Source organism: Fringilla coelebs (assembly GCF_963513975.1).
Source record: "Fringilla coelebs genome assembly, chromosome: 1".
Taxonomy (NCBI): domain Eukaryota; kingdom Metazoa; phylum Chordata; class Aves; order Passeriformes; family Fringillidae; genus Fringilla; species Fringilla coelebs.
In genome coordinates this window covers 115884596-115910707 of record NC_140028.1, presented here as the reverse complement: position 1 = coordinate 115910707, position 26112 = coordinate 115884596, and the positions used below count along the sequence as shown (strand labels likewise).

Here is a 26112-nt window from a genome sequence, read left to right as displayed (position 1 = left end):
TTTTTGTTTCAAAACTAATACTAAAAAAAGGAAAAAAAAAATTTTTAAAAAGTTTGAATGCTCTGGTATGGGAAAGACCAGAGTTGCACAGGATCTGACTGCAATTCATATTACAATCTTTAAAACTGTAGTCTAGGAAAGAGGAGGTAATTCTTCTAAAATATGCAGACTAAGCCAATAAAAACAGACTCCACTCAACATCATACTAGGCAGAGGATATATGAGGTTGCTTTCAAAATTCTTCATGTAAGTAATTGAAATGCAAAATATTCAGTGCTATTTGATTAGACTATTGGAATGCCAAAAAATCAAGTAATTAAATACTTTGTTAGCAGTTTTTTTATGGTTTCTATATAGTATTGATGCAAATGCCAGATATCCCATAGAAATCATTTTCTGTGATTACTTGCTACTTTTTACAGTGATTACTGCAGACCAATACCTCTGGAAAAATATCCACTTTGAGTGTATTTCCATTCTGACTTGTATTCTGATCTCAAATAAATATCATGTGCAATTCTGTAACTGGAATCAGTATTTGCTCCTCCTTACTTAAACTCCATAGTACAGGAAAGATGGTGCATTATTAGAAAGAAATAGCATATATACAGAGAGGCAGTTACAGAAATATATAAATTTTATATATATATATATATATATATATATATATATATATACACACATGAATAATAAGTTAAATCTGGATGAACTTTTGTGCTTGTTCAGGTACAATGGCTGCAATCACTACAATACTCTCATATAGTAATACTGATTTTAAGAGGATCCTGAGGATCTGTAAATATTTACACAAAAGAATCTTCCTTAAAGAACCAGACTGATGAATTCATATAACACAGGCACATTGGTTTGGAAAGAAAAAAAAAAAATCCCCCAAGATAATCAATCAATCAATCAATCAATCAATCAATCAATCAACCAATCAATGTGCTTGATGGCTAATAATATCTGCCAAAAGTGACTTTGCTTAAAAGAGCTGAGCACTACAATTCAAGCAGAAATTATTTGGTTTATACCAAACCAGGATTCTAAATCTCAAGCTTAATTGTAAATCTGAATCTAACCCATAATTGTTGTACATTTGCATGTACAACCAAACATACAAAGAATCAGACCCTGTGGTTATAGCCACAAAGAGAACAGTGATTGAAGCAAATAGCACTGATTGCTTCAAATACCATTTAAGCAAATTGACCAACAACAGATTTCAAATCAGAAGGGTGAAATGCCAAATAACTTCTAGTATTTAACTGTACCTGGCTTTCCTGGTTCTTAATGGACTAATATTTAAAAGTTTCCCTCTCTTTTTAAAACAGAGGCCACAGACCAAGTGTGACTGTCATTGGGCATGGATGAAAAATCCCTATTATATCTTCCAAACTACAGAGAGAGATTTGTAAATTAGTCAAGTAAGATGTCATACAATCTCTCAGGTGTGGGATTACATTCACCATCTCTTGTCCAGCCTCAGAAACAGGTGTCTAATTTGTGAATACGCTCTGCCAACAGGCGTCCCTCAACTCTCTGTACGTTTCCTTCCAGAACTTCACTACCATTAGAGTTACACAAAGAAGTCCAACATAAAATCTCTCAAATCAAATTAATCTGCAGAATTAGACAAATTTATTTATCTATCAAAACCAAAGAACACAAAGATCAATTGGTCACTAAACTCTTATTAACTCCCTTTCATATATGGAAAGCCAATTATATTTCCCTGATCTTTTTTGCTGTACATCTATCCAGTTCTTTCTACTTTCCCTAGCTGAGTGAATTTTTTTCATGTCATCTTAGTGGATATGTTCTAAATCCTCCAACTAATTATGCTTTCATTGGAGTGTGATGACCACTGTTATAAATAATTCTTCACCTGAGGCATTGCCAATTTCAACTCATAGAATTGTAAAGTTGAAAGGGACTTTTTAAAGGTCATCTAGTTTAGCACCTCTGCAAGAAGCAGGGATATCTTGAACTAGATCAGGCTGCACAGAGGTCAGTTCAACCTGACCTTGGATATTTCCAGGGATGGGGCATCCACCTCTTTGGGAAACCCGTTCCAGTGTTCTATAACCCCCATTTTAATAAACTTATTTCTTATGTCTGATCCAGTTGATCCTCCCCATTAATTTGAACCCATTAATTCTTGTCCAAACATTTGTTCCCATCTTTCCTCTAATTTCTCAAAGGCCACAGTGATCCCTACTGCATCCCCTTCTCCAGGCTGAACAACTCCAGCTCTCTCAGCTTTTCCTCACAGGAGAGGTGTTCAAGCCCACTGATCCTTTTGGTGTCCCTTCTCTGGACGTGCTCCAACAGATCCATGCTTTTCCTGTGCTGAAGATCCCAGTGCTGGATGCAGGGTCAAGGTGGGGTCTCACAAGAGTGGAGCAGAGGAGAATCCCCTCCCCTGACCTGCTGCCCACACCACTTTGGATGAAGACCAAGACCTGTTTGGCTTTCTGGGCTGCCAGTGCACATTGTTGGGTCATGTCCAGCCTATCATCCACAAGCATCCCTAGTCCTTCTCATGGGGCTGCTCTTGAATGTTTGCTGTGGAATACTTGTTGATAAATCTCATATTTGGGAGAAAAAATTATCATAGGATTAGTTGTGTGAGTTTTTCTTTTTTTTTTCCTGCATTAGCCATCATATTTGGATTATGATTCATAATCCCATTAAACCCAACATTTACTCATTTTAGTACTTGTGCATTTACTTTTTCCAGTCTAAGCACAATAGTTCATGCTTTTATTTACTGCACTTGTCACAATTCCAGACTGTTTTCTCCAACTGGAGGTAATTTTGGACCGAGATCTGGGACTTACCACCATCCATCAAGCGCCTGACATCCTTCATCTAGATATCATCCACAAAACTGGCATGTGTACACTGTCCTGTCAGGCACATTGCTAACGAAAAATTAGAGTAGCAGTAAGCATGGAAGAGACTCTTTCAGATCCTGACTTGTTGTGACCTTTTGTTTTGACAGGAAAACCATCAGGAGCTACTCTCACTGCAGCTCTTCATTCTGTTGTGCAACCAATTTTTAATAATTTCACCTGGACCATATTCCCCTACATATTTTACAGGACTGTCACATAGGACTGTATAAACCCTTGTTACAGCCAAAATATGTCACATCTATTTGTTCCCTATTATCCATTCGGCCAATTACCCTGTCAAAGGAAAAAATTAGATTCATTTGACATGATTTGTTCTTGACAAATTCATGTTGACTGTTTATTATCACCTTATTAGACCCTAGGCCCTTACAAGTTGATACATTAATCTTTTGTTCTAGATATCAAGCAAAGCCTAAATAGGATATTAGTCCTCTGGTCCTGCTTCTTTCCCAACAAAAGTTAGAACCATAATAAAATACTGCAGAGTTATATTGCATCCTTATCCTCAAAAAAATCTTTCACTGTTTTTTTAATGGAATTTGTTTTATCTTTTGAATCCAGATAAATTCATACAGTGGAACACTGTATCAATTTGGTGATACCTTTGTTTCATAGAGATGGAGAAAAATAAGGTAAAAACAACAAATAAGGACTGATGAGCATGCCTGATTTGCAGGGAAATATTACTACTGTTGCTATTTAAGTCAATAATTTCTGGCTCATATAATTGGAAATACTTTTTAAAGTGTATCATAATGGAATTCAAATCCTTTGAACAGATCAGAACCCTGCCCAACCTTTCTATAAAGGCAAACTGGGTCATCACTCAGCCATCTCGTTAAATGAGAGGGAAGAAAATGGTAATCCCTTTGCAAAAAATTGACCTTGTTGACAGATACTGATAACTATATAACTTCATCAAATAATCTCATGGGCAAAGGAAGATCACATATTCAAGGCAGAAAGATTCAGTAAGTGCTTTTTTTTTCAGACCATAAGCAGAAAATTACTCTTACAGCTAGCACCTGAACTATGCTACTAAAGTTGGATGAAACACATTTTACAGATACTTTTAGATCTTAAAGATTTAATGCTTGCTACAAAGCAAGCATTTACTGGTGCTATAGCTCTCAGCAGCTGCCAACATCTAAGTGGCAACACTGGGCACTTGCAGCTGAGCCTATATTTAAATGTTTCACCCTAGTTTGAATGCACAATGTGAGTGTAAATGATATAGCTAGATTTCTCTGAAAAAAAAAAAATTGCTTGAAATGGACTCCACAAAACCTACCTTTGCTGTTCTAATATTTTTGCTCAGCATGGAGAGGCTTTGGTTATTTGTACATTTCTCCCTTCCCTTGTATGAGATTTATTTTAAAAAAACATATGAATGCACAGCTGTCATGAAGATTTATAGATAATTCTTTTACAAAGAAGCTAAATGATTTTAGACTACAGTACTGCCTTTCCTCATCTTTTTTAAATGTGATTTTGATACCATGTAACCAGGAAAAAAAAAACTCTGCTGCTCTTAAAGAAATCTCTATCTAAAGGGAGAAAATTGTGTATTCGATGCAAAAAAGAAAAATCCCACAGACCAGTTTTATTGTAAACATTTTCATAATATTGTTGTGTAGCAGGCAAATGGAACTTCTATTCATTACCCTCTGATAAAACCTATCTCCCGAATCTAAAAATAGAGACATATTGGTAGAATAGACACAAAGCTTGGTTCCTAGACAGAAAAGTTATTTATTGCTGTTATGGATTTAAATTGTGTTCAACAAAATGTGATGAAAATGAAAGGTAGGAATATTGAGTAAATAAAAACTTTTTCATGATAATAGAGAAAGAATTACAATGTGTGTGCTTGCCATTCATAGTAGAGTTATCAAAAAATGATAGCTAACAGCTCTTTTTCTTCAAAGCATTTTTTTTCGTTTGAATCCAAATATTAAATCTTTATTTTACCACATTTTTGCTTCAAAACAGGCAGACATTTCAGAATTACCTAAGCAATGGAGGAAATAGCTCTACCTATTCCCCTCATGTTGCAGAAAAACATTCCTAAACTGCAGTGGAACTCTGAATACAAATTATTTCTTGAACACCTCAGCAGAGCACTTTGTGATTTTCAGCAGTAATAACTATGAGCACTGGAATGAGGAGACACCATCATAAAGATATCCACAAATTGCCTCTGTGTGGTAGTGAGAAGAGGGAGAGATATCATTCCAGGTTAATCAATGGGCGGATTTTGGATGGTAATCTCTCAATCAATCAACACTGTGGTCGCTGTAAAACTTAGGTGAATATTAAAAGGGGAAAATGCAACATACTCATCTAGAAGGTCTCCCCATTTGGTAGAGATAATATTGATCTATTAGGGAGAGGGGAGCATTAAAACAACCTTCTGAACAGAGTTGGCTCTTTGAGTTCAAGCCTCAAACACCTGAAGGTGTGAAGGGACAGATAAATATCAGCTAGCCTTCCAAGAGTTTTCTGTGAACAGCTTAAATTAACAGATGACTTCTGAAACCAGTTTTTTTGACACTGTAGGTGGCTCTGAAAATGGCCTCTGCTTCTTCCCTCTCTCTTCTTCAGAAACCTTTCTAAAAGCAGCAGAAAAGGAGCAATATGGGAGCAGAGTAATCCTCTGAGTAAAAAGTATCAGTGTCCTCTGATGCTTTGTTTGTCTCTGTGTAGAAGGATTTTTTCTTCAAACATTTTATTCTGGAAAATGCCTAGGTCTTCTCAGCTGGAAAATTTTCCACTCCACATATCAATCCAATTCGTGTAACTGCTAATGGACTAAGTAACTTTATCAAGATGTTAATCTTTTCTTTTGTCTAGACCTTTTTGAAGACAAACAAATGGTATATCCTCTTTGAAAGGAGGTGTTTCACTCTGGTATGTAACACCGAAGTATTTGATCCCTTTTTCACCTATATAATGTGTCTGGTTCAGTGTGACATGCTTTTTCCTGAGACAAAGCTGAAAAAGCTGAGAATTTTGAGTGATAAATTTGGCTGCTCAGTTGGTAAAATCCACTGTGCCTCAGAAGTCTCCATCATCCCTTCCTCATGAATGACTCAGTATCCACTGTCCTAATTTTGGCATCTGGTTTCTAAATTAGGAAGAGCCTAATTTGACTCTTCTATTTTTATCTGTGATGGACATGACAGTTCCAGAGAGTGTATTGCCCTTCCTTGCACCACTCTTTGAGAATTATGCCAGTGCTATAAGAGAAGGTGTCCATTCAGTAAGTGAGCTAAATAACCTGGAGTCCTCAGTAAAATTAAATATGTGATGCTCACTGGTCCAGAAATTGTGACTGAGGTATTTTTGAAATTATTTACAAGGGATAAAAAAGCAGAAGGGAATGAAAAGAAATACAATATTTTCACCCCCAGATGGGAAATCCCTAAAATTAGGCTTCAAGGTTCAATTTAAGTTTTTGACAAGCTCATGGTTTTGATAAAAAATCAAGAAAATAAAAATAGTACAAACTGTATATAAATAGCTGCCTTGTAAGAGGCAGGAGTACACAAGAATTATTTTCACTTCTTCCTATGACTAGAATTAGAAAGGAATCTTGTGGACACTTTTGGGTTTGACTTCACTCTAAGTCAAAGCATTTTTATTCTGGCAGAAGTAACTTCCATATTTAAATTATGTAGTGAATTAAAGACAGGGAAAGATTAGTTCCCACTAGCAATGCCCATGTGAAGAAACTTCCTGAAGAGCCTAGAATAGCAGAAAAAAATTCACTTTACTATGTCAGGTTCGGTCTGCACACACAGTGATTCTGAGAAGGAAATAGAAGGGCTAAAACCTAAGAGGCTTTTCTGTGACACAACAGGTATTAGTTGGCAAGGAGCACCACAGCACAGCTCCCTTGGGTAATTATGGGAGACAGGTTTCCTTCCTTGGTGTATTAGGGAGCATCTCCAGTTCAGCTTACTGTGCTTTGACGCTGGAGGAGCGACAGGATGAGAGGTAGGAGCCAACAGAAGGGACACATAACCAGAGCTGGTATAGAAGAATTAGGATCCAGCAAATATACCAGCATTATTAGCAGTAATGGATCAGTCAGTTTTTCCTATTTGCACTCAGTGCAGCACAACTGAAGTTGATGAGCTTACAGGGATATATTGGCAGGGAAAATCTGGCTGGGTGTATAAACACTACCAAGCCATTGTGTTTATTTGAAAAAGCCTACAGCCTTTTCATCTGCTGAGCAACAAACTGAAATCACAACGTTTCATTTAGGCTCAATTTCTGAAAATTATGGCACATCCTAGAAGATAAGTACATATTTCTAATCTGATACAAAATTGTCAACTTACATCAGAATTGAATCTCAGCTGGCAAATGTTGCATGATATGATTTGCTTTCTTCGATGAGGAAGAGGAACTCCAAATGTATGATTTATTACAGCTTTTTGAATTGGGTCCATCTGTGAAGAGAGAAGAAGAAAAATAAAAAGCTTTTGCTGTTCCACTGTGTGCTATGTTATCTAAAATGTCAAAAGAGGTTCTGCATCATTCGATACCATGTTCTAACAGAAAACTACCATTTTTCTTTGAAAATGAGTATTTCTTTTTCATGTAGTTATACAAAGAGGTTATGTAGAAGGAAACAAAGAAAAATGTCATTGTCTTTCTTGAAACATGTATCTTTAGTTCAATTTTATATTTCACTTTACTGAAGAAAGGCATAAGCTGTAAATGCTGAACAGGTTTTCCTATCCAAACACCAATTTGTGATTTTTATATCAGAGAAAAGTTAGCTCACACAAATAAACAAAACAAGAACATTTGAAATAAAATTACTAAGAAAAGGATTAATGAAAATGTGAAATAATATTATGTACATATAATTTTAGAGTAGCACAAAATACCTCAGTATTAGCAAATAATAATAATATCCCATGAACCAATAAATTAAACTCTTCTTTGAAACAACATCTACACAACTTACAAAAGATAAAAGACCTCCAAAGATTATTTTCACAGTAATTGGGAGGAAACTATTTTGAATAAACTCTGCTTTAACGGTGAATTTAGACTTTTATGAAAAGGATTATTCTGAGCTAACTTCTACCAGAACACTGATCTGAAAGTGTCTGCAAGTCAGGTCCCCTATTAAAAAAAATGTATTCCATTTTGGCAGAGAACTTCACAAAAACTACTCGAGGTACTTTTTTTCTTGGAGGATTGAAATCACCTTCCCCAAATTCATTGGACAAAATGCTTCTTATTTCTTTTTCAAAAAAAACATTTGACAGGTACTTAAAAAATCTGGTAATAGCTTTGCAGCAACTTGGTTAAACCACAGATATTTTTTATCTTTAAATTGTTTAAAAAATCACATATTTTGAGTAATTCTGATAACCAGTATTCACAGAGCATAATCTGGTGTGTCATGAAAAAGATTTCATCTTCCTCCCTGCCCATGTCTCCATGATTCACTATTTTCTAGTCTGTTGGCAAAGGGTTATTTGATAAATAAAGAATCAGAGCTTGTCCTTAGGGTAATCAATTATTCATGAAAGCTGTAATGGCAGACAGGCATGGCCTCTATTGCTGTGAATCCAGAGCAGATCACTACAGAATTTTTGCATCACCTGACAGATGTTCAGTGTCAAATATGAAATAGGTCTTTAAATTAATTCCTGTTGAAAAGAAAATATGATTGGTTAAAAAAAAAAAGTAAACACACAGACACACACAAACCCCCCAAACAAACCAAAGAAGACAGCAGAGCTTTATAGAACAGCAGACTGGTCTGGAAAAAATTCTCAGTTTGAGCATCTTCTTCAATTTGATATGAAACACCTCATACATTTGTGTACTGACCAGTATAAAAGAACACCAATCTCACCTAGAAATGAGGGATACCACTGTAACATAACCCCAAAATAACACTGATGACTGAGGGCATAGTATATCAAGCTCTGAAAGACAACAGCAAGTTGTGTAAGACTTTTTGCAGTGATCAAACCATGCAGTGATCAAACCAAAAGGAGCACTCCTTTTACTGAGTAGCACAATCTTGAAAAAGTCCACAATACAAAAATACTATTCTATACACCAAAAAGGACACCACCACACAGGAAAGTAAATAAATTGTAACAGCTCTTCTTTTTTTGACTACTCCACTGAGAAGTGAATTTTTATCCTAGCAGAATCAATAGACCTGTTTCTTGCTATTTTTAACACTAAAGCATGACATGATCTTAACTGATGCTAATTCTGTGCTGTTCAAGTTTGGAAAAATTCTGTTCCTCTTGCCACTGCAGGTCTAAAGCAATCAGGGAAACCTGAAGTTCAGATCCATGGATAAGTCAGGACAGGGTAACAAGAAATTGTGCATTCTTTGATCCAGTGTAACTGTTTGGCTTCACATTAGCCACAGCTGTGAGATTCTTTAGAGAGCTTCTTTGTTCAAGTCCTCAAGTTATGGCACTTGTCAGATAGTGTGAGATAATGGCCTTCAGTGTTACCATGTTAATCTTTTCCACTATCTCACAACGACTAGAGAAAGCCAACAAAGTTCTCTATGGGTTAAATAAATGGTACTGCAACGGTTCACAAGATGGAAATACTATTTTTTTTTAACTGGATTTATCCATCTTCAGAGTAAGTATTCTAGCTCCAAAGGAGGTTGGATTTCTGAGGCAACTGATGCTTTCATATTGAGAATGAGACAAAATATTTTTTAGAATTAAAAATATCATGAATGCGTAGAATAGTTGCTCTATTTTATACTTAATTTTAATTTGGTCTCATGGAAAATATGTGTGGATTCTTTCCCAATAAGACCACAGATTTTCTCTTGTTTATCTGCTGATGCAGAAATCCATCAACACCCTTCCCTCTGAGTTTTTAAAGACGTAGAATTCTAGGTACTCAACTACATGGCATTACTGGGAATAGGATGCTTTGCATTTGGGGCTCTAAATGAAGAAGTGCTCTGGATAGTTTTCAAATTAATTAAGGAAAACTGCTTCAAAATAATAATCCCTTCTCTGCCAGTTCATAGACTCATAGAATTGTTTGGGTTGGAAAGCACCTCATAGATCATCTATTTCCAGCCCACTGCCATGGGCAGGGACACATTCCACTACACCAGGTTGCTGAAAGCCCCATCCAGCCTGGCCTTGAAGGCTTCCAGTGATGGGAGAATTGTTCTTTGATACTGCAAAGCAAAAACTTAGCACCAGATTCTGATCGAGTTGGAACAGAATTCTTGAGGGATATTTAACATCATTAGTTGTCCCTGGAGATTTCATTTAGGAAACATCATCAATCCATAAATTCCAAATAAACATCCAAAAGCATCAGATAAGCCTCCACAAGTTTTATGCAGGAAATCTGAGAGGCAGCAGGATACTTAGGTGCAGCATGATAAGGACTCAGATCTCACAGATACTGGAAGACAGAGAGGAGACCTGCTGAGAGTCAGAGGAACAGAGCTAGCTGATTGCAGAAAATAGAGAGCAAGAATTGCAGGGAAATACAGAGAGGGGAACAGTATCATATAGCCAAGATAACCAGCAAGTGGTCAGATACTTTAAAGCACCTCCATGGACTTTGAGACTTACTGAACCTTACTAATTACACATATAAATTTCATTTCAACTTATGTAAGTGGTATGCACTTTCAAAATAAAGGTTATCATGATAAACTTGGATAAAATCTGCTTTTTACTCATTACTAGTGCGATTTTGCAATTCTGGATTTCATTTCTTAGACAAAACTAATTTAATTTTCTCTCACTTAAAGCGAAGGACAGAGAAGTTTGCAATTCACATGAAAGACTCTCACTCAGATGTCAAAGCTGTGTGGAAGACTAAGGCTGGCAACATATCCCTTTACTTCCTCTTGACAATATATTTGCACTGAACGTTACAACACAAAGAGAGTTTGCTCTGACAGCTGCACTGTTTGACTTGTCCATCACCCTTTGGTTTTCTACTCTCCAGCATCAGGCATTTTCTGTATGTCACACTTTTCCATGTGGTCAGTCTAGGGACAGCACTGCTCAAGGTTTACTGTGAAACACAGGATGACTATTAGACTGAACAATGAAGATAAATATATAAGTTAATTTGATTAATTTTTGGTTTCAATACATGCACACCGAAAAACACACACCTCTCTGTTTTAATTATTCAAGCTGAAATTTGTGGCAAGATGATATGATTCACGTTCTTTGATCAAATACTGTACTTCCTTCCCAAAATCATCAGGAACTTATCATACTTTAGAAAAATCCAGGCTTAAACCAAGGGCATGATAGTAATTGACCCTTTGCTGCATAGTGTTAGCTTTGACCCTATCCCTATAATTTGATTTTGCTTGTTTTAAATTCAGTCTTGCCAGACCTATGATATTAGCTGTATTCCTTGTTCTTGTGCTTACTATAGAGCATGAAATGCTCTTTATTTTGTGGACTGAAGATGAAAGGAGTGGTTGTTGCATGAACTTTTCTGGAGGAAACACCTACCACAAAATCACCAAGCTGACCCAGGGAGCCCTTGTTATCCTACCTGTCTGGAACACTTTTCCAGAATCATCATAGCTATCCTTGAAAGCTGGCTGTAGCCAAGTCTTGATCTCATTAAATTTTCAGTAGAACCTGAGATGGTATATTTTAAATACAGAGAAATCTGATCCTTTGGAAAATAAATCTGATCCTTTGGAAAATAAATCTTATATACTTTCCACAAATAACTTCTCAGTGTTTTCACATGCGTGCATGAGCTTGCGTGTGTGTATTTGTGTGTGTGTGTGTGTGTGTGAAGAATTGTTTTATGCTGAAGCTGAAATTCAAACACAAATTTCAAGAAACTTCAGTGTCTTCCTGAATTTCAATAATTTTTTAATATATATAATTTTTATTAGTTTATTTTCTGTGACTTCTTATCCCAGAGGCACAAGAATGTGCCTGTTAAAAACCATAATAAAGGAAGAGCAAAGGAAAGCAGGCAAATTTGATCCAAAAAGACTCAAATCACAAAGAGGATATAAACCAAAGGGACTCCTTCTTTAATTTTCCATTAAAACTAAAAGCCATGATATGAGCATTTCAGATGCTTAAGGTTTGCAGTAAACTAATTGAAATTCACTAATGTCTGTAAATAAAACCATCCAGGTCAAAAGATAAGATGATGTGGATGCCTAGAGCTTTTTCAGAGCATATGTTAGGCCTAAAAGCAACCAAATATGTAAGAAAGTATTTTTACCTCAAGACCAAAGAAATTAGCTGAAAAAGATTGACTCAGATCACTATGGTCTTATACTAAATGAGCAGAAAAACACATCAGCTCATTGAAGCTCTCAGGAAAATTTAATGTAGACCATTTTAGAAATAATAAAAAAAAAAAATTACCTACCAAAAAACTGATTTCCATTACTTGAACAGCTAAGTGAATTTAGTGACACAAGTACCACCATCTCCCAGAAACTCTTAAAATCCAGATCCTAACATATTTGACAATAATATTACAATTAATATTGTGCTTATTTGGCCTTATTTTGTCCTTACTAATACATATGTTTGTAGAAGTCCAGACCGATGGCAAGAAACATAGTCATAAATGTGTAATTATATACATATAATTGTAATAATCATGTACAATTACTCATAATATAATTCCTTTAATATTATTTTGATTGTAACATTGCACTGTGTTAGGGCTGTAACATTGATAAGAAATAAAGATAACTCAGTGTGGGCTCCTTTCATTCATTCTCTTATGTTCCAACAAACAGTGAAACTAATAACAGCATTAGAAACAGTTTAAATCCTATATCAATCTTTGCCATTACCAAGAAAAAAATCCCAAAATACCACATCCTCCATGTCATACTTATTGCTCAACCTGACCATTTTTAAAACTGCATGATAAATGCAGTTTTAACACCAACCAGTTCAAACATAAAACTGTTTACTTGATTATTACTGTGCCATACTTATAGAAACACAGAAAGGTTAAGCTACAAGAATGCTCCTCAATGGTGCAAAGTCACTGTCATTTATAGCTCAGGACTCTAAGAGCCAGCAATTTTCTCACAGCATAATTTGACTATTTCGAATTGAAAACTGAGCAGTTCCTCTCTGATCTAAATGGCATCAAGAATTCACAGACATTTCCTCTGCAAACATGCTGGTCAGTTGTAGAGATGCAGCAATATTATACTAGATAGACTACATTGTAATATTATTACTTATGCAGAAAGTTAGATATTTTGGAGAACTCTTGGACTTTCAGACTACTATTGGCTGTTTAGACTGCCCACGTCATGGGCACTGTGCAGCTGAGTAGGAGCTACTCCTTCTCCAAGTAATACCTGGCATCTACTGCATTTGCATTTTCAAGCAGCACAAAGCATGTGCAACAGGGTCAAAAACTTCCTGGGAAAACATAAAGTACTGTGTGCCACACATTGCTGTTCATTTCTGCATCTGCACAGCAATCCCAACACTCATAAAAGTATTTATTAATCATGCACATTAAAAAAATAATCTCTGTGCGGAACATGATGCTTTCCAGAAATGTCAGACCTATAACTTACAACCTACCTGACACCTTCTTAATATCTAGTGACCATGTCAGAAACAGAACAGCTCGGCAACAGCTCAGCAATTTAATCCTAAGTGTATCTGACATTCTACATTTCCATACGAAATAAGTCCCATTGTTATGGTTGGCACTCCAGGGCTGCCACATTAATCTGTGAAAGAGAATCTTATAAACTAACTAAAGAACACAATTCAAAAGAATGGTGGGAAAAGCTTAGTAAGCATAATTAAACACACACACAAAAAAATGATGCTCAACAATATTTTGGTTTCATGTACGAATAAAACAATATCAAACAGAATACACATTCTAGACGTGCTATCATGCATGGCTTAGCCTTTGACAGCTAATTCATTCAATATTGCTCTAGTAATTATGGTGAATAATTATGCAGAGTTCAACTCAGCACTACCCATCTTTTCTTAGTGTCTACCATTTCTGTTCTTATCAATGAAAGAGGGTAGAACTAACTTGATGCTTTCCACGTACATAAACAGAAATATTGCTCATCCTTGTTAAATATAACATAATTCCTGTGAAATATCTGCACCAACTACAATGATGTGCAATTTTTACAGAATAAGTACTTTTCTTTTAAAAAGTGGTATCTATTAAAAAGAAAATTGCTGTCAGTTCTCAAAAAAATGCAAGAGGTCACTCAAATGGTACTTCAGAATGAATTCCCAAAGTAAACTTTTTATTCTTTAGTTGAAATCCTGTAAGACTGTTTCTTTCTTTTTTTTTTTCCTAACTGAGCTATTTAATTGCAGCAGTTGTCTAGTCACCTTTCTGATGTGACTCTAGTATTTCTTCCCTTCTTTTTGTTTTTTTTTTTTCTTGTAGATTTTTCCACTTGCAAATAAGATGCTGAAGCAGCAGCAGTATTCCTGGCAAGCTGCTTGAATATACAGAAACCAGTCAGAGCAAAAAAATTTGCATTCACAGTGGTATTGCACACAAATACTGTAACCACAGAGAGATTATGCAAATCCTTATACTCTGATTGTCTAATAATGGTTGTCAGTCAAAAGACAAGAATTTGCATATGCTAAGGCTAGTGAGAAATAATCACACAGTGATTATGCTAATCAAACACACTAAACAACATGTGAAGGATTGTCAAACTGGAACAAATCTGTGTATGTATGCTAAATACAGAAACACATAGTACTAAGAGAACATTAAGGTTGCAGATCAAGCCCTTAAAAACATTAAATACCTATAAGCTTTAATTTGACACCCTTATGAATTTATATTTTTGAAATATGTTCACATCTTTTCTCCAGAAGGTTTTAGCTTTGTTCTGTTTAGAAGATGGACAGCGTTTACCTAATGAGCAACTGTTCAATGTTGTGTTCTGTCCAAGAGGTTCAATGAATAACCCTAAACCTCATTGACTATATAAAGCTGAAACCTCACTCCCAATGTGAATTATCAGCCTATTCATTTGCTCTCCTACAGTCTTCACTGGCCCAGGATGTGAGTAGTTCACAAGTATAATTAACGTACTTTGAAAACCTCTTTTTTAGATGGATGGTAATTTCTCAGAAATAAACAACCAAAACTGTACACCAGTCACAGTTCCAGTTACTCAACCTAACGTACCTGTGACAGTACTTACTATTATATTGCCTTTCCTATCATCCCCACAACGTTCCTGATTGCAGATTCATCTGTGAGCTACTAAACAAAGCTTTACAACTGCAAGTTGGACTTAGAATCCATAGAGCTGTCTGGGAAATGTCTGTGTTAAGCTACTTGCCTAACATCTCAGGGAAGAACTCTCTGGACTTGTTCAGAGAGTTGTTTCGACTGATTTTCTAAAATGGGATAGCCCCTATTTTAGTGTATCTCATTCAAAATATGCTTCTGGTTTATGCAACAAACAGAGCAAAAATACTATGGATAATAACCTCCTCAATTGTGAAACCATGATTGATTCTCAGTGCTTATCCAAAGGAAAATTCTATCAGACCTATAAGGTTCTCCTAAAGAAGAGAAGATGAAAGGCAGCCAAATGTGGTGTGTTTATCATACTGCTCAATTATCTAGTGGACAACATTCAATACAACAATTGCAGCATAAGAACAGACCAGCATGAAACACATCATCTTGAAAGTGAGAGAATTACTCATTCCCCTTCTAGCAGGCATTAACAAAGTGGTGTGCAAAGAAAGGGTGGATTGCTTCTTTTATCTGCTCACTTAAGTGAGCAGTGGCAGATGGTAAAAATATGATTAAACCCAAAACAATTGCTTAAAACAGAGAGACATAAATGTTATACCCTCCCTAAAGATATCTCTAAAGGTACCAATAAAGATAAAAACCTAAGGTTCACAAATACCATTCCTTTTCTGAGACTCACCTAGAACAAAGCAAAAATGAGTTCATGAGAAAAAGAATCCATTAAAAAAGTTAAGGGCATTTTCATGTTTGTGCTCAAGAGTTAGGAACAAAAGGTTGGCAGGCCTAATGAGGGCTGCACAACAAATTCCCAATAGCATCATTCATATGTGAATGTATCCCAGAAAGCTGTACCAAGTGTTATAACTGGTATTTAATAATAGTGAGTCTTTCTAATCGCAACAATAATAAAAGCAGGATGTCTGCCAGAGAACTGGCAGAGAGGCACTTGATGCACTCTTACAAGTGAATAGCCCACAAGTATCAGGGTGCAAAGTGGTCTCTGAAAACTATATGTTTTTCAGAGAAGTGAAACACATGCATGTGTTTAAGCACTGACAAAATAATTCTGCAATTATGCTAAGTTCCTGTTGATGCTGCTACACTTTTTTAGCCTATTTAAACAATTCTTATTATTTACCATTTTTATTCTGTTCAATAACTGGAATGTTTAAAGAGGTATATACTCAACTTTAAAAAATCATTATATGCTTCAGACAACATTAAAATACTCCATAAAATCTATCATTTTAGAGCATTTAAACACATTTTAACATCTTAGTTTGTTAGGATTTAACACTGGGATAAGTTACAATTCTTAAGCCATACTTGAAGAATCAGAAAATAAAACACTAAAAGGGACCCCAACACATAATTTAATACATACATCCCATAATAAAAAGAAAAAAAAATTAAGGGGACAGAATAATTTTATGCCAGGTTCTGGTAGGTAATACTTCAGTGAGCAAGTATTTTCAGGAAGCAAAGGCTAAAATATAGCAGTTGAATGTTGGGGAGAAAGATATTTTCCAGATTCTCATTTTATAACTGTTTCAGGTTCTCATTTTATAATTGTTTCAGAAACACTTCAACATTTCAATTGAAACATTTTATAAAGCTACTCTGCTTGTTTAGGCACTATAATTCTGACAACCCTTTACAATGGAGTAATTAGAAAATTACTGCATTTTTCTCTTGGCTTTTAATAGATGTCTGTCTATCTTCAGAACCTGGTACAAGTACTTCAGGTGGAGCCAGAGATATATTTGCTAATATAATTATTTTACTACAGGTGTTCCTCTGGTTTGTTTTCTTTTTTTTTCCCTATTCCCTTCTCTTGAAAGGAAATTCTACTCTGCTTTTTATGATAATTCCAGGATATAAAACCATGTGACCAAATGTCGTCATTGTGTCTCTCATCTGGAGATTCAAGACAATTTTATTTAAATTAATTGCATCACCAGCACTCAATACAGAAGAATGAAGTTCCTCACACTTTTCACATATGAAGGCACTATAGCTTGCACATGCAGCTGAAAACAACCTTATAATATGTAATGGTCAAGTATGAGGTTAAGTATGTGCCTTGCTATATTCATAACCCTAATTGAGATCACTTAAGAGCATTATATCTCCTTGCAGGCAAATAATGCTTCAACTTTGCTCAGATCTTGGATGGACCACAGGAGAAGTCATTAACCTGCTTACTCCCTCCATAACATGATTAGCTCTAAGACCTCCCTGATTTTTTAACCAGGATATGACTGAGTGTTCAAGATACTTCCACCAAGAGAGAGAGGAATATGAAATCGGAAAATGGAAAAAAAAAGTTGCAATTTCTTGATATAGTTTAAGAGTTTACATTATAATGTAAACAAACCTTGCTCTTCTTAGTAACTATGTGTGCATAAACAACATTAGGATTTGGTACTGAGCTGAGAAAGATCCCAAGATGAGGGAAATAGGTGGTTAAAGGTGATTTGTATTTTAATAAAGTACTTCTAACTTAAAAATTAACATCGACCTGATTTCTTCTTCAGGCTCTCTAGGAAGCAGAAAGCAGGAAAACATAGAAAAGAAATAATTTAGAAATAAATGGAGATAATTTCCAACTCCATTAACTGGAGATTATAACCCAACTCCTGACCAGTTGAAATGTCTCATTTTCTTCATGGTAAAAAACCAGGACTGCCTTCCATTTTGATGAAAAGAACACACTTATACCTTACATTGTGACTGTACTTTTCCAATAATTCTCTACAGATTACCACTGAGATTCATTCCAACTCCCCTGTAAGTCTTAGTGCCTAAGTCATTAGTGCAATCCTGAGTGCACTGAACAGCTGTGGAGAAAATAGTTATGGCTCATTCACTACTTGAAGTGCTTTAATCCCTTCCTACTCATCTCTGAAATGTGATGCATTAAATAATTCTCAGCGTGTTTTTATATAATTTGGAAAAAGATGAAACGTTAACAGTGTACTTTTCCATGCAATTTCATCTTTGAAGTTTTATCTGAGTAATATATCAAAATTAAAATTTAGAAAAAGGTATTACCAGGGAAGTACCAGTCTGACCCTGAGTTCTGAGCTTTTTGTAGATCAAAACAGAACTAAATGAAACTGAGGGAGGAAAGAAACCTGTTTCTACATGTGTGCATACAGAAATACCTGTCTATGAGTTCAAGATACCTTAAAACAGGATTAAAGTGGCAATCCCCCTTCCTTGCAAGATTCTACTACCACAAAATAAGTATTAATGTAACTACAAAGACCAAAATGTAGAGTTAATAAGAGCCTTTGGTTTCTGGCACAACTTTGGTAACTTTTCATTTTGTGAAAGGATGCTATCACAAGGTGAACACTTGCACTTTACTGTCATGGCAGAGTGTACTGGTTTGGACTAACTCATGCATTTTCTTGAAATCTCTGTTTAAAGTTGCTTCCTGTTGATTTTGATCTTTATCAAAAGATCAAAAACTCAAACTGGATGCCTGAATCAGCTTTGACTACACTGGTGGCATACAGATCCTGACACACAGAAGGTAATCAGAGGCTCAGTGACCAGGTGAGGACTGCGGGCTGTAGTCCAGTGAGTGAGAAGGGATGTTCTGTCTCCCTCCAGGCTGTAAGCCCAGATGAACTAATACATGCAGATGGGAACCAGAATTTAGGCAAACATGAATGGATGAAGCAGGTAGACCACGAGCTGCAGCAGCCCTGAATAGTTCTTCCATCTGCTCAGCTGACCCCTGCCAGCAGGGCAGCCTCACTTCACATTAAGTGAAACTATGGTGCCCATTGAGTCTTTAAAACTAGCAAGTCTGAAAAGGATTTGGTGTATATTATGAACTTATACACAACAGGAAGTCTCACCTGAGTATTTCCCTTCACAAAGACCATTTACAGACAGGTAATTAACATGAAAACTGAGCTGTACTACAACTTTTGGCAAATCCACTTGTTCTTATGCACAGCCTTATGAGTTTGCAGGAGACAGCACAGGCATAATTGATTCAAGATCATCCATGTCTGGAGTACCTCACAAAAGCACTTGTGGATGGGAAGAGGGGCAATTTTATTGCCTGTGAACTGTGCAGTTGTTGTCTGCAAGTCAAGTACTTAAAGACATCTGTGCTGCTAGCATGTCTTCTCAGAAAAGAAACTCCACGATGCACAAGCAGCCCAGCCTTGATTATTTTGAAGGTTTCGGGGTTTATTTGCACTCTTTAAGGTCTATGGATATCAAAAGTGCATTGTCTCCACTTTTATAGTAAAAGTTCTGTCCTGGAGATATCTAAAACACAGAATAGGTATGAGGGGCCTGATAAAATAGCAGCAACTATCTGAACTCTGAAAACACATGAAGAACACATAAAAAGTGCAGTGCAAATTCCCAGAGGGTTTGCTCCTGTCACATGTCTTCAGGGCTCTCAACCCTGTCACTTGTCCTGTTTTCTACTCAGTTAATTATCTGTGATTATAAAAAAAGATCACAAATTAAAACATCATTCCTCCTGCTGCTGTAAAGTTTTTATACTTATGTAATATTAGAGATGAATCCATGACTTATTCCTGCTTATCTTGACACCCTGACGGAAGAAGTGCAAACCAAGGCTTGACCTTGGATCTCAGCTTTGACAATTATGATTAGATCTTAATACACACTGCACACATTCCTGGACTAGGATTAATCATTAATGATCAGGATCTTTGTGACACACTTAAGAGGCCAGGAAATATTATCCTCATCTTACACATAGGAACTGAGAGTAAGTAATGGTTCAAGGTCACTGTGAAGGGCTGTTCCTAAATGCAGAGTTGAAGGCATTGCCTCTTCCACCAACTCCTTCTTGCTAGCTCAGAGCAGCATTCTTGATCAACCCCCACCACACCTTGTGTCTTTTGGTTTTTGTTTCAAAAGACAGTCTGACTTTTACCCCAGCAGCTCTCAGGAACAACTGTATGCACAAACAGTTCTGCCATGGGGTAGGATAACTAAAAAAGTACTTCCGCAGCAGCTGCAAACTACGATGCTCCAACCCTCCTCCTTTTCCTGCTCTCCTTAAAAAGTGCTGCTGCCTTTTTGGGCACTAATGAGACAACTCTACTTTTTGCTATCTCCTTGTAATTTACATAGAAGATTGCCTCTGCAGTGGCTGTGCCTACAGCTTGAAAGAAGCAGAAAGCAGAAGACTCAAAGAAAGAATTAAACCCAAATGTTGGTTGTTATATTGAAATGGACTTGCGTCGGTTTTTCCTTCCACACACATGAAATACATGCTACTAAAAAAGACATAAATGCAATCACCCATTTGAATTTATGATTGGAAAGGTTTTTTTCTTCTTTCCCCCTTTAAAGGGTCTTCAGTCCACACTCCACATGAGGAGACACACAGCACATTTGCAGCATGCAGCAGCATCATCTGATCCTGAAAAATCCAGTATCTTCTTGAGAATCAACATGTTTACAAACACTATTTCTGAACCATCATCATTCAAGGAGCTGCTTTTAGTTTTCCTTTCAGATTTATGATTATTGAAATGGCATTACCAGTGCAAATTTTCTCTCTGTCAGTTCTTGCCTTTCTCTGATCAAATATCACCTTTTTCTGAGTAAATCCAAAGATAAACAAGTTGAAAACCCCCACATGGCAAAAGCTTTTATGACACCAAGCTGGTCAGGTCTCCCAACCGTTAATATTAGACCTGGAGTCAAGTAGAACCTGTTATTTCCTGGCTGCTGTCTGCAAAACCAGCAAGTCATCAAATCTGCTTCTGTCTGAGATTAGTATCTGAATTTGTACTTTTGTTTGGCCCGATGACTTTAACATGAAAATCAGAATGACATCTGCTGGCCTCCACAGAAACCAGAGAGAAAATACATGTGCTTTACTTAATACACTTTGATCAGAATGAACACCTCCCTAATGGTGGTCAATTACCATGCAAATATCCAGTAATTGAACCAGTCAAAAGCAAAACATGCTACAAAAGGCACTTCAAAATCCTCAACAAACTACAAACAAACAAAATAAAACCTAGGAGCCCCCAAGTAAAACCAGAAATGAGAAATTACTGCTACAAGGCAAAAGTTAATTATTAAGAAATGAAGAAAAACAGTTTCAGTCTAAATTTTCAAACCCTATGTTGTTTACACTGATGTAGCTACAAAAGAAGAAAGCTACAACTTTAAACTGGCACATTGTAAGTCGTGTGTTTCTATAATTATGCTTTTGCTGTCTAAGATTAATCAGGGTAGTTAATGATGCAAAAAATTACATTTATAATCCAGTCTGAATACAGCTGTACTGCAAGCTATGATCTAAGTGCCATTAAGGTAAATGGAATTAATGGGCTGTCCCTGGCAATTTTTATATCTATCAGTTACTAATTAACATTCTTCTGCAAAGAATAATTTATGGGGGAAAAACACATGCAGAAGCAGTAATGTTAAAACTTGCAACACAGAGTGGTCACAGGGTAGCCGTGCAGCTGTAACAGACAATGTGTTGTGCTCGTTTCAAAAGAGAAAAAGAAAGTGCCAACTGGCACTGCAATCAGTAAAATCTTTTATGTTAAGTCATTTATTTTATATTACAGCAAATTATTACTGCCAAGGATGAACTTTTGTGAGAAATCTCAACTTCAGCTAATAATGGAAGGACTGAGCAGAAGCAGCAATAAAAGCTTGGTAGTTAAATTAGCTAGTAAGAAAAATGAGAACCGTGTGTTATCTTTGTAGATAACATAGCACATTTGCTGCTCCCAGCTTGATTACTGATTTTATGCATTTAGTACTTGCATTACTTTTAAAAGTGCTCCTATAAAACCTTTACTGCAATCTTATTGTAGCTCCCTTGTATTCCTCACTTTATGACACAAACAGCCCTGCATAACTCTTTAGGGTCCTTTTTGAAATCCTCCTCATCTTCTTGCCTATGAACCTATGCATCATCATTTCACATACCAGGAACTAAGAGCAGAGAATAAATCTTACAGTGAATACCAAAGGCTTCAGAGGTTAACATATGCCTCCTCTTTTTTTTAAACAAAACAAACACCCAAACCCCTCGAAACATTCATCCCCCCACCTGCAAAAATGGCCCTAGGAACAGGAAGACACAGAAGTGGGAGGTAGAATCAAAATCAAAATCTAATGGTGACTGTTGCATGTGAAAAGTATTTCCTACACTAAAGGCAGTAGCAGTTAGTGGCTTTAAAGGAATATCACAATTTTTAGATTTACTTACAGGATGAAAACCAACACGTTAATCATTCTGAATTTATACTTACAAAAATCCAGCTAGAGTTAATCCTTCAAATCCCTGCTAACAGTATTATTCCAAGTAAACATCATCGAATTAGGCTGATTTTAATCTTCCCAGACCGTGACCAAAAACGGTCTATAACTACGACAAGCTATATTACAACCAAAAATGGCAAAAATAATGTTACTGGTATTTATATAAGTGAGATTCATTATGTAATAATGGCATTCCTTCAGTTTCATACTTATTTTCTATGTCAATCATGATGAATCTTGAGTTTATAATACCAACATGACAATTCACACTAACCACAACTTACTGCCTTCAAATTGAAGTTGTAAAGCAACACTTAGGATATTTGCATTTTATTATAACTTAGGAAGATGCCAGTGATAAAAAACATCCTAACTTCAGAACTTACATGAACAGCTACTTTGAACATACTGTAGATTATTATCAGGTAAGAATTTAATTAATTCCCAAATACTTAGTATAATTTAATTTTCACATGGGGGGAAAAAACCTGAATTCTTGAGAATGATAATTACATTGCTATCAAAAATGTGTTGTACACTGGTAAGAATTCCATTCTCCTGCTATAGGAATAAGTGCTAAGCATTCTAGCATGCTCTCTCTTGTGTATATGCTCTCCTCCCTCTGTCACTCCACTGGGACCCCCCCAAAATGCAGAACTGCCTGTGTGGACTGTAAAATTTTAGGTAGAAGGGCAAGAGAAGTTTGCTAGAATAAAATACTGATTCATAAAAGTTGATAAGATTGCAGAGAAAAGAAGGAAAAGCCTATAAACCCAGTATCAAAAAATACAATACACTAGTGAATTTGCTGCTTCAAGAGCACAAAGAGAAATATATAATTTCATTTTTTTTTGAGGGAATTGAATGAGATAATAGATAAATCCCCTCAGGATGGATCTGACTGCCTTGCAGTAAATGATAAAGTAGGTGTCCAATATTTTCATTATACAGGCTAGCACATTTGCAATATTACTAAAAATACAACATATAATGTCTATTCAAATCAATGCTTTTCAAAAAATTATTTTAATGCTTTTGATTTCAAAGCATATTCAGATTAAGGAAAATCAAAACCACAAAACAAGCCACGACCACACACTTTAAAGCTTTTCTCTGGTGCCCTCTATGCTAGTGCATTAGGCATGTTATTGCAGGGGCTAGTGGTGCTTCTACACTGAAGATTTTGGCAGGCTTCCCCACTGTAACCCCTTTGTTTAGGAAATTATTAACATATTGAATGATATGATTTTGCTCTGAACTTCATAGAAAGGAAATGAAGCTCTTTTCTAGGGGTGTATTTATTGACCTAAAATTAAAGCAAATGGAAACACCATGCAAAACTATCTCCAAACACCATGCCAATGACAAATATTTTTGTAATACAAAAGAAAGATAAATAAGACAATTGCATGATAATAAGGTTCAATCTCTTTAGTTACTTCCTTTTAAAAGTGAATATTATGTTAGCAATAGAGCTGGATTGACTATTCTGACAGTGGAGTTCAGTCTTTTAGTCATTTATAATGAAATGTGCTAATTCTCCAGAAGCTGCTGGGTAGCAGGTCATTGTGCATACCTTTGATGTGCAAATTCATGCTTAAATACTTCGAAGACTGAAGGCCTAAAGTCCATACTGTATCCTCCTCAATTTAACATCCTATCCTTTAGTGCTTTATCTGAATGCTGTCTTTGAGACAACTCTACCAAAAGCTGGACAAAGAGGGGCTCATTCTCATTCAGTGTGAAAAGCAAGTTTTTAGCTAGTGCATAAACTAGAAAGAGTCTTCATCATTTTAATATACATTATGAGCTTGTTGCCACATTATGGCCACACTGTTTCAACCAATGTGAAACAATCAGAGTTTGGCCCTTCCAAAGGCTTTGCAGTCCTACAAATGCTGTTATGAACGTCTAATTTTTAAACTTAATAATCTTAAGTAATTAAGTAAGGCATCATCAATTTGCATTACATATGGTGGTAGACTGATGTTTTATGGATAATCTGCATTTGCCAAAATAAATGAAAAAAAGTTCACTGTCTTATGGTACAAAAACATAGATGTAATTGCAGGAGGGAAAAATTTTTGATTTCATAATTCAGTAATGAATCTGCTAAATTAAGCAATTTAATTATGAGAGGATGGTAGCTCAAGGTAGTGGAAACTAAGCACTGGAATGGATGGGTGAAAGAACTCCTTATGGTAAATAAGCCCCAAAAAAGTCCTGTAAAGGATAAAATTCATCAGGAGATAAGAGCTTTCATCTGAGACCTACTGCTCAAGCATCTACTAGTTATTCTTGTACTGAGCTCTGCCTTAGTCATTAAAAAACCAGGGAAGCTGTCACTCTATGTATCTTCTCATCTAAGTTTGCCTCTTCAAAAAGCATTTTTAAAAAGTTGTTTCCACAATATATGTTCCTTGGGGACAGCTACAATTACTCCCAAATGCACCTCTGAGGCGACAAGCGCTTTGGTTTTCACTTTCCTCGGGGTGGATGTCAGTGACTCAAATAAACACACTGAGTCTCACTGCTGCCATTACTGTCACACAACACCTATGGGCGCTGACCAGCTCCTGAAAGTCCTCTCAGGTGCCCATGACAGAAGCTGCTAAGAGGCCCCAAACAGTTCCTCAACAGCACAGGGACATCCTTTGCCAAAAGGCTCACGCAGGTAAAAGGAATCATTCAGCCTGCCCAAAGTCTGCAGATTTGACTTTCAGGTTTACCTCGGTGCTTCCTAGAGAATTCAGTTACCTGTTTGGAAGCAGCACCCAACCCCAGGTATAACCTGGCAGGCAGCTAAACACCACACAGCTGTTTGCTCACCTTCCCTCAGTGAGACAGGGAAAAGAATTAAAAAAAAAAAGATAACACAGAGGGGCAGAGATAAGTACAGTTTAATAAGACAGAAAAGGAAGGCATATAAAGATAAAAGAATACACAAAATTAATGATGCACAATTCATCTGCTCACCAGCAGCTGCCCAATGCCCAGCCTGCCCCCAGGAAGCAAGCTGCCATGCCTCAGACAACTTCTCCCAGTTTTCTTGTTCAGCATGATGTCACATGGTATGGAATATCCTTTAGACCAGCTGGGTCAGCTTTTCCAGCTGTGTCCCCTCACTAACTTCTCATGCATCCTCAGCCTCCTTTTTGACACAATAACGTGAGAAACTAAAAAATCTCTGACTTAGTGTCAGCACTGCACTGCAATAACCAAAACATTGGTGTGTCAGCGAAACTTTTCTCATTCTAAATCCAAAATACAGGACTATACTATGAGGAAGAAAATTAGTTCTATCACAGCTGAAACCAGGTCACTGAGCCAGGAGAGACAAGTTTTCCTGCTACACTTTCCCTCCTAAACTTTCCACAAGAATGTGTCAAAGTACTTGCTCTCTGTTCCATTACCTTTTCTCTAAGAAGGATTTTTTAGCGTCTTAAATATTTTTTTGCTCTTAGATGCTAGCTTGTAACAAGACAAGCTTGTTAACTGAGATGGCAACAGGAACATCAATATTTTCTGGTGACAAGCTCATCATTTTTTCAGTCAGGGGCCTCAATATACTTTCTAGAGATAAAGTGTATATCCTTCATTGTTTTCT

At 36.3% G+C, this 26112-nt stretch overlaps 1 protein-coding gene across 1 annotated transcript in view; it reads right to left on the bottom strand.

The window, feature by feature from the left end:
* Positions 1-26112, bottom strand: part of ZNF385D (zinc finger protein 385D) — a gene marked incomplete at its 5' end in the record, with an annotated part of 408829 nt that overhangs the window by 82910 nt on the left and 299807 nt on the right. Inside the window, one exon of the mRNA XM_084222785.1 lies at positions 7271-7381. Within this exon, the coding sequence (XP_084078911.1) occupies positions 7271-7381 (111 nt within the window). The remainder of the gene's footprint in view (positions 1-7270; positions 7382-26112) is intronic.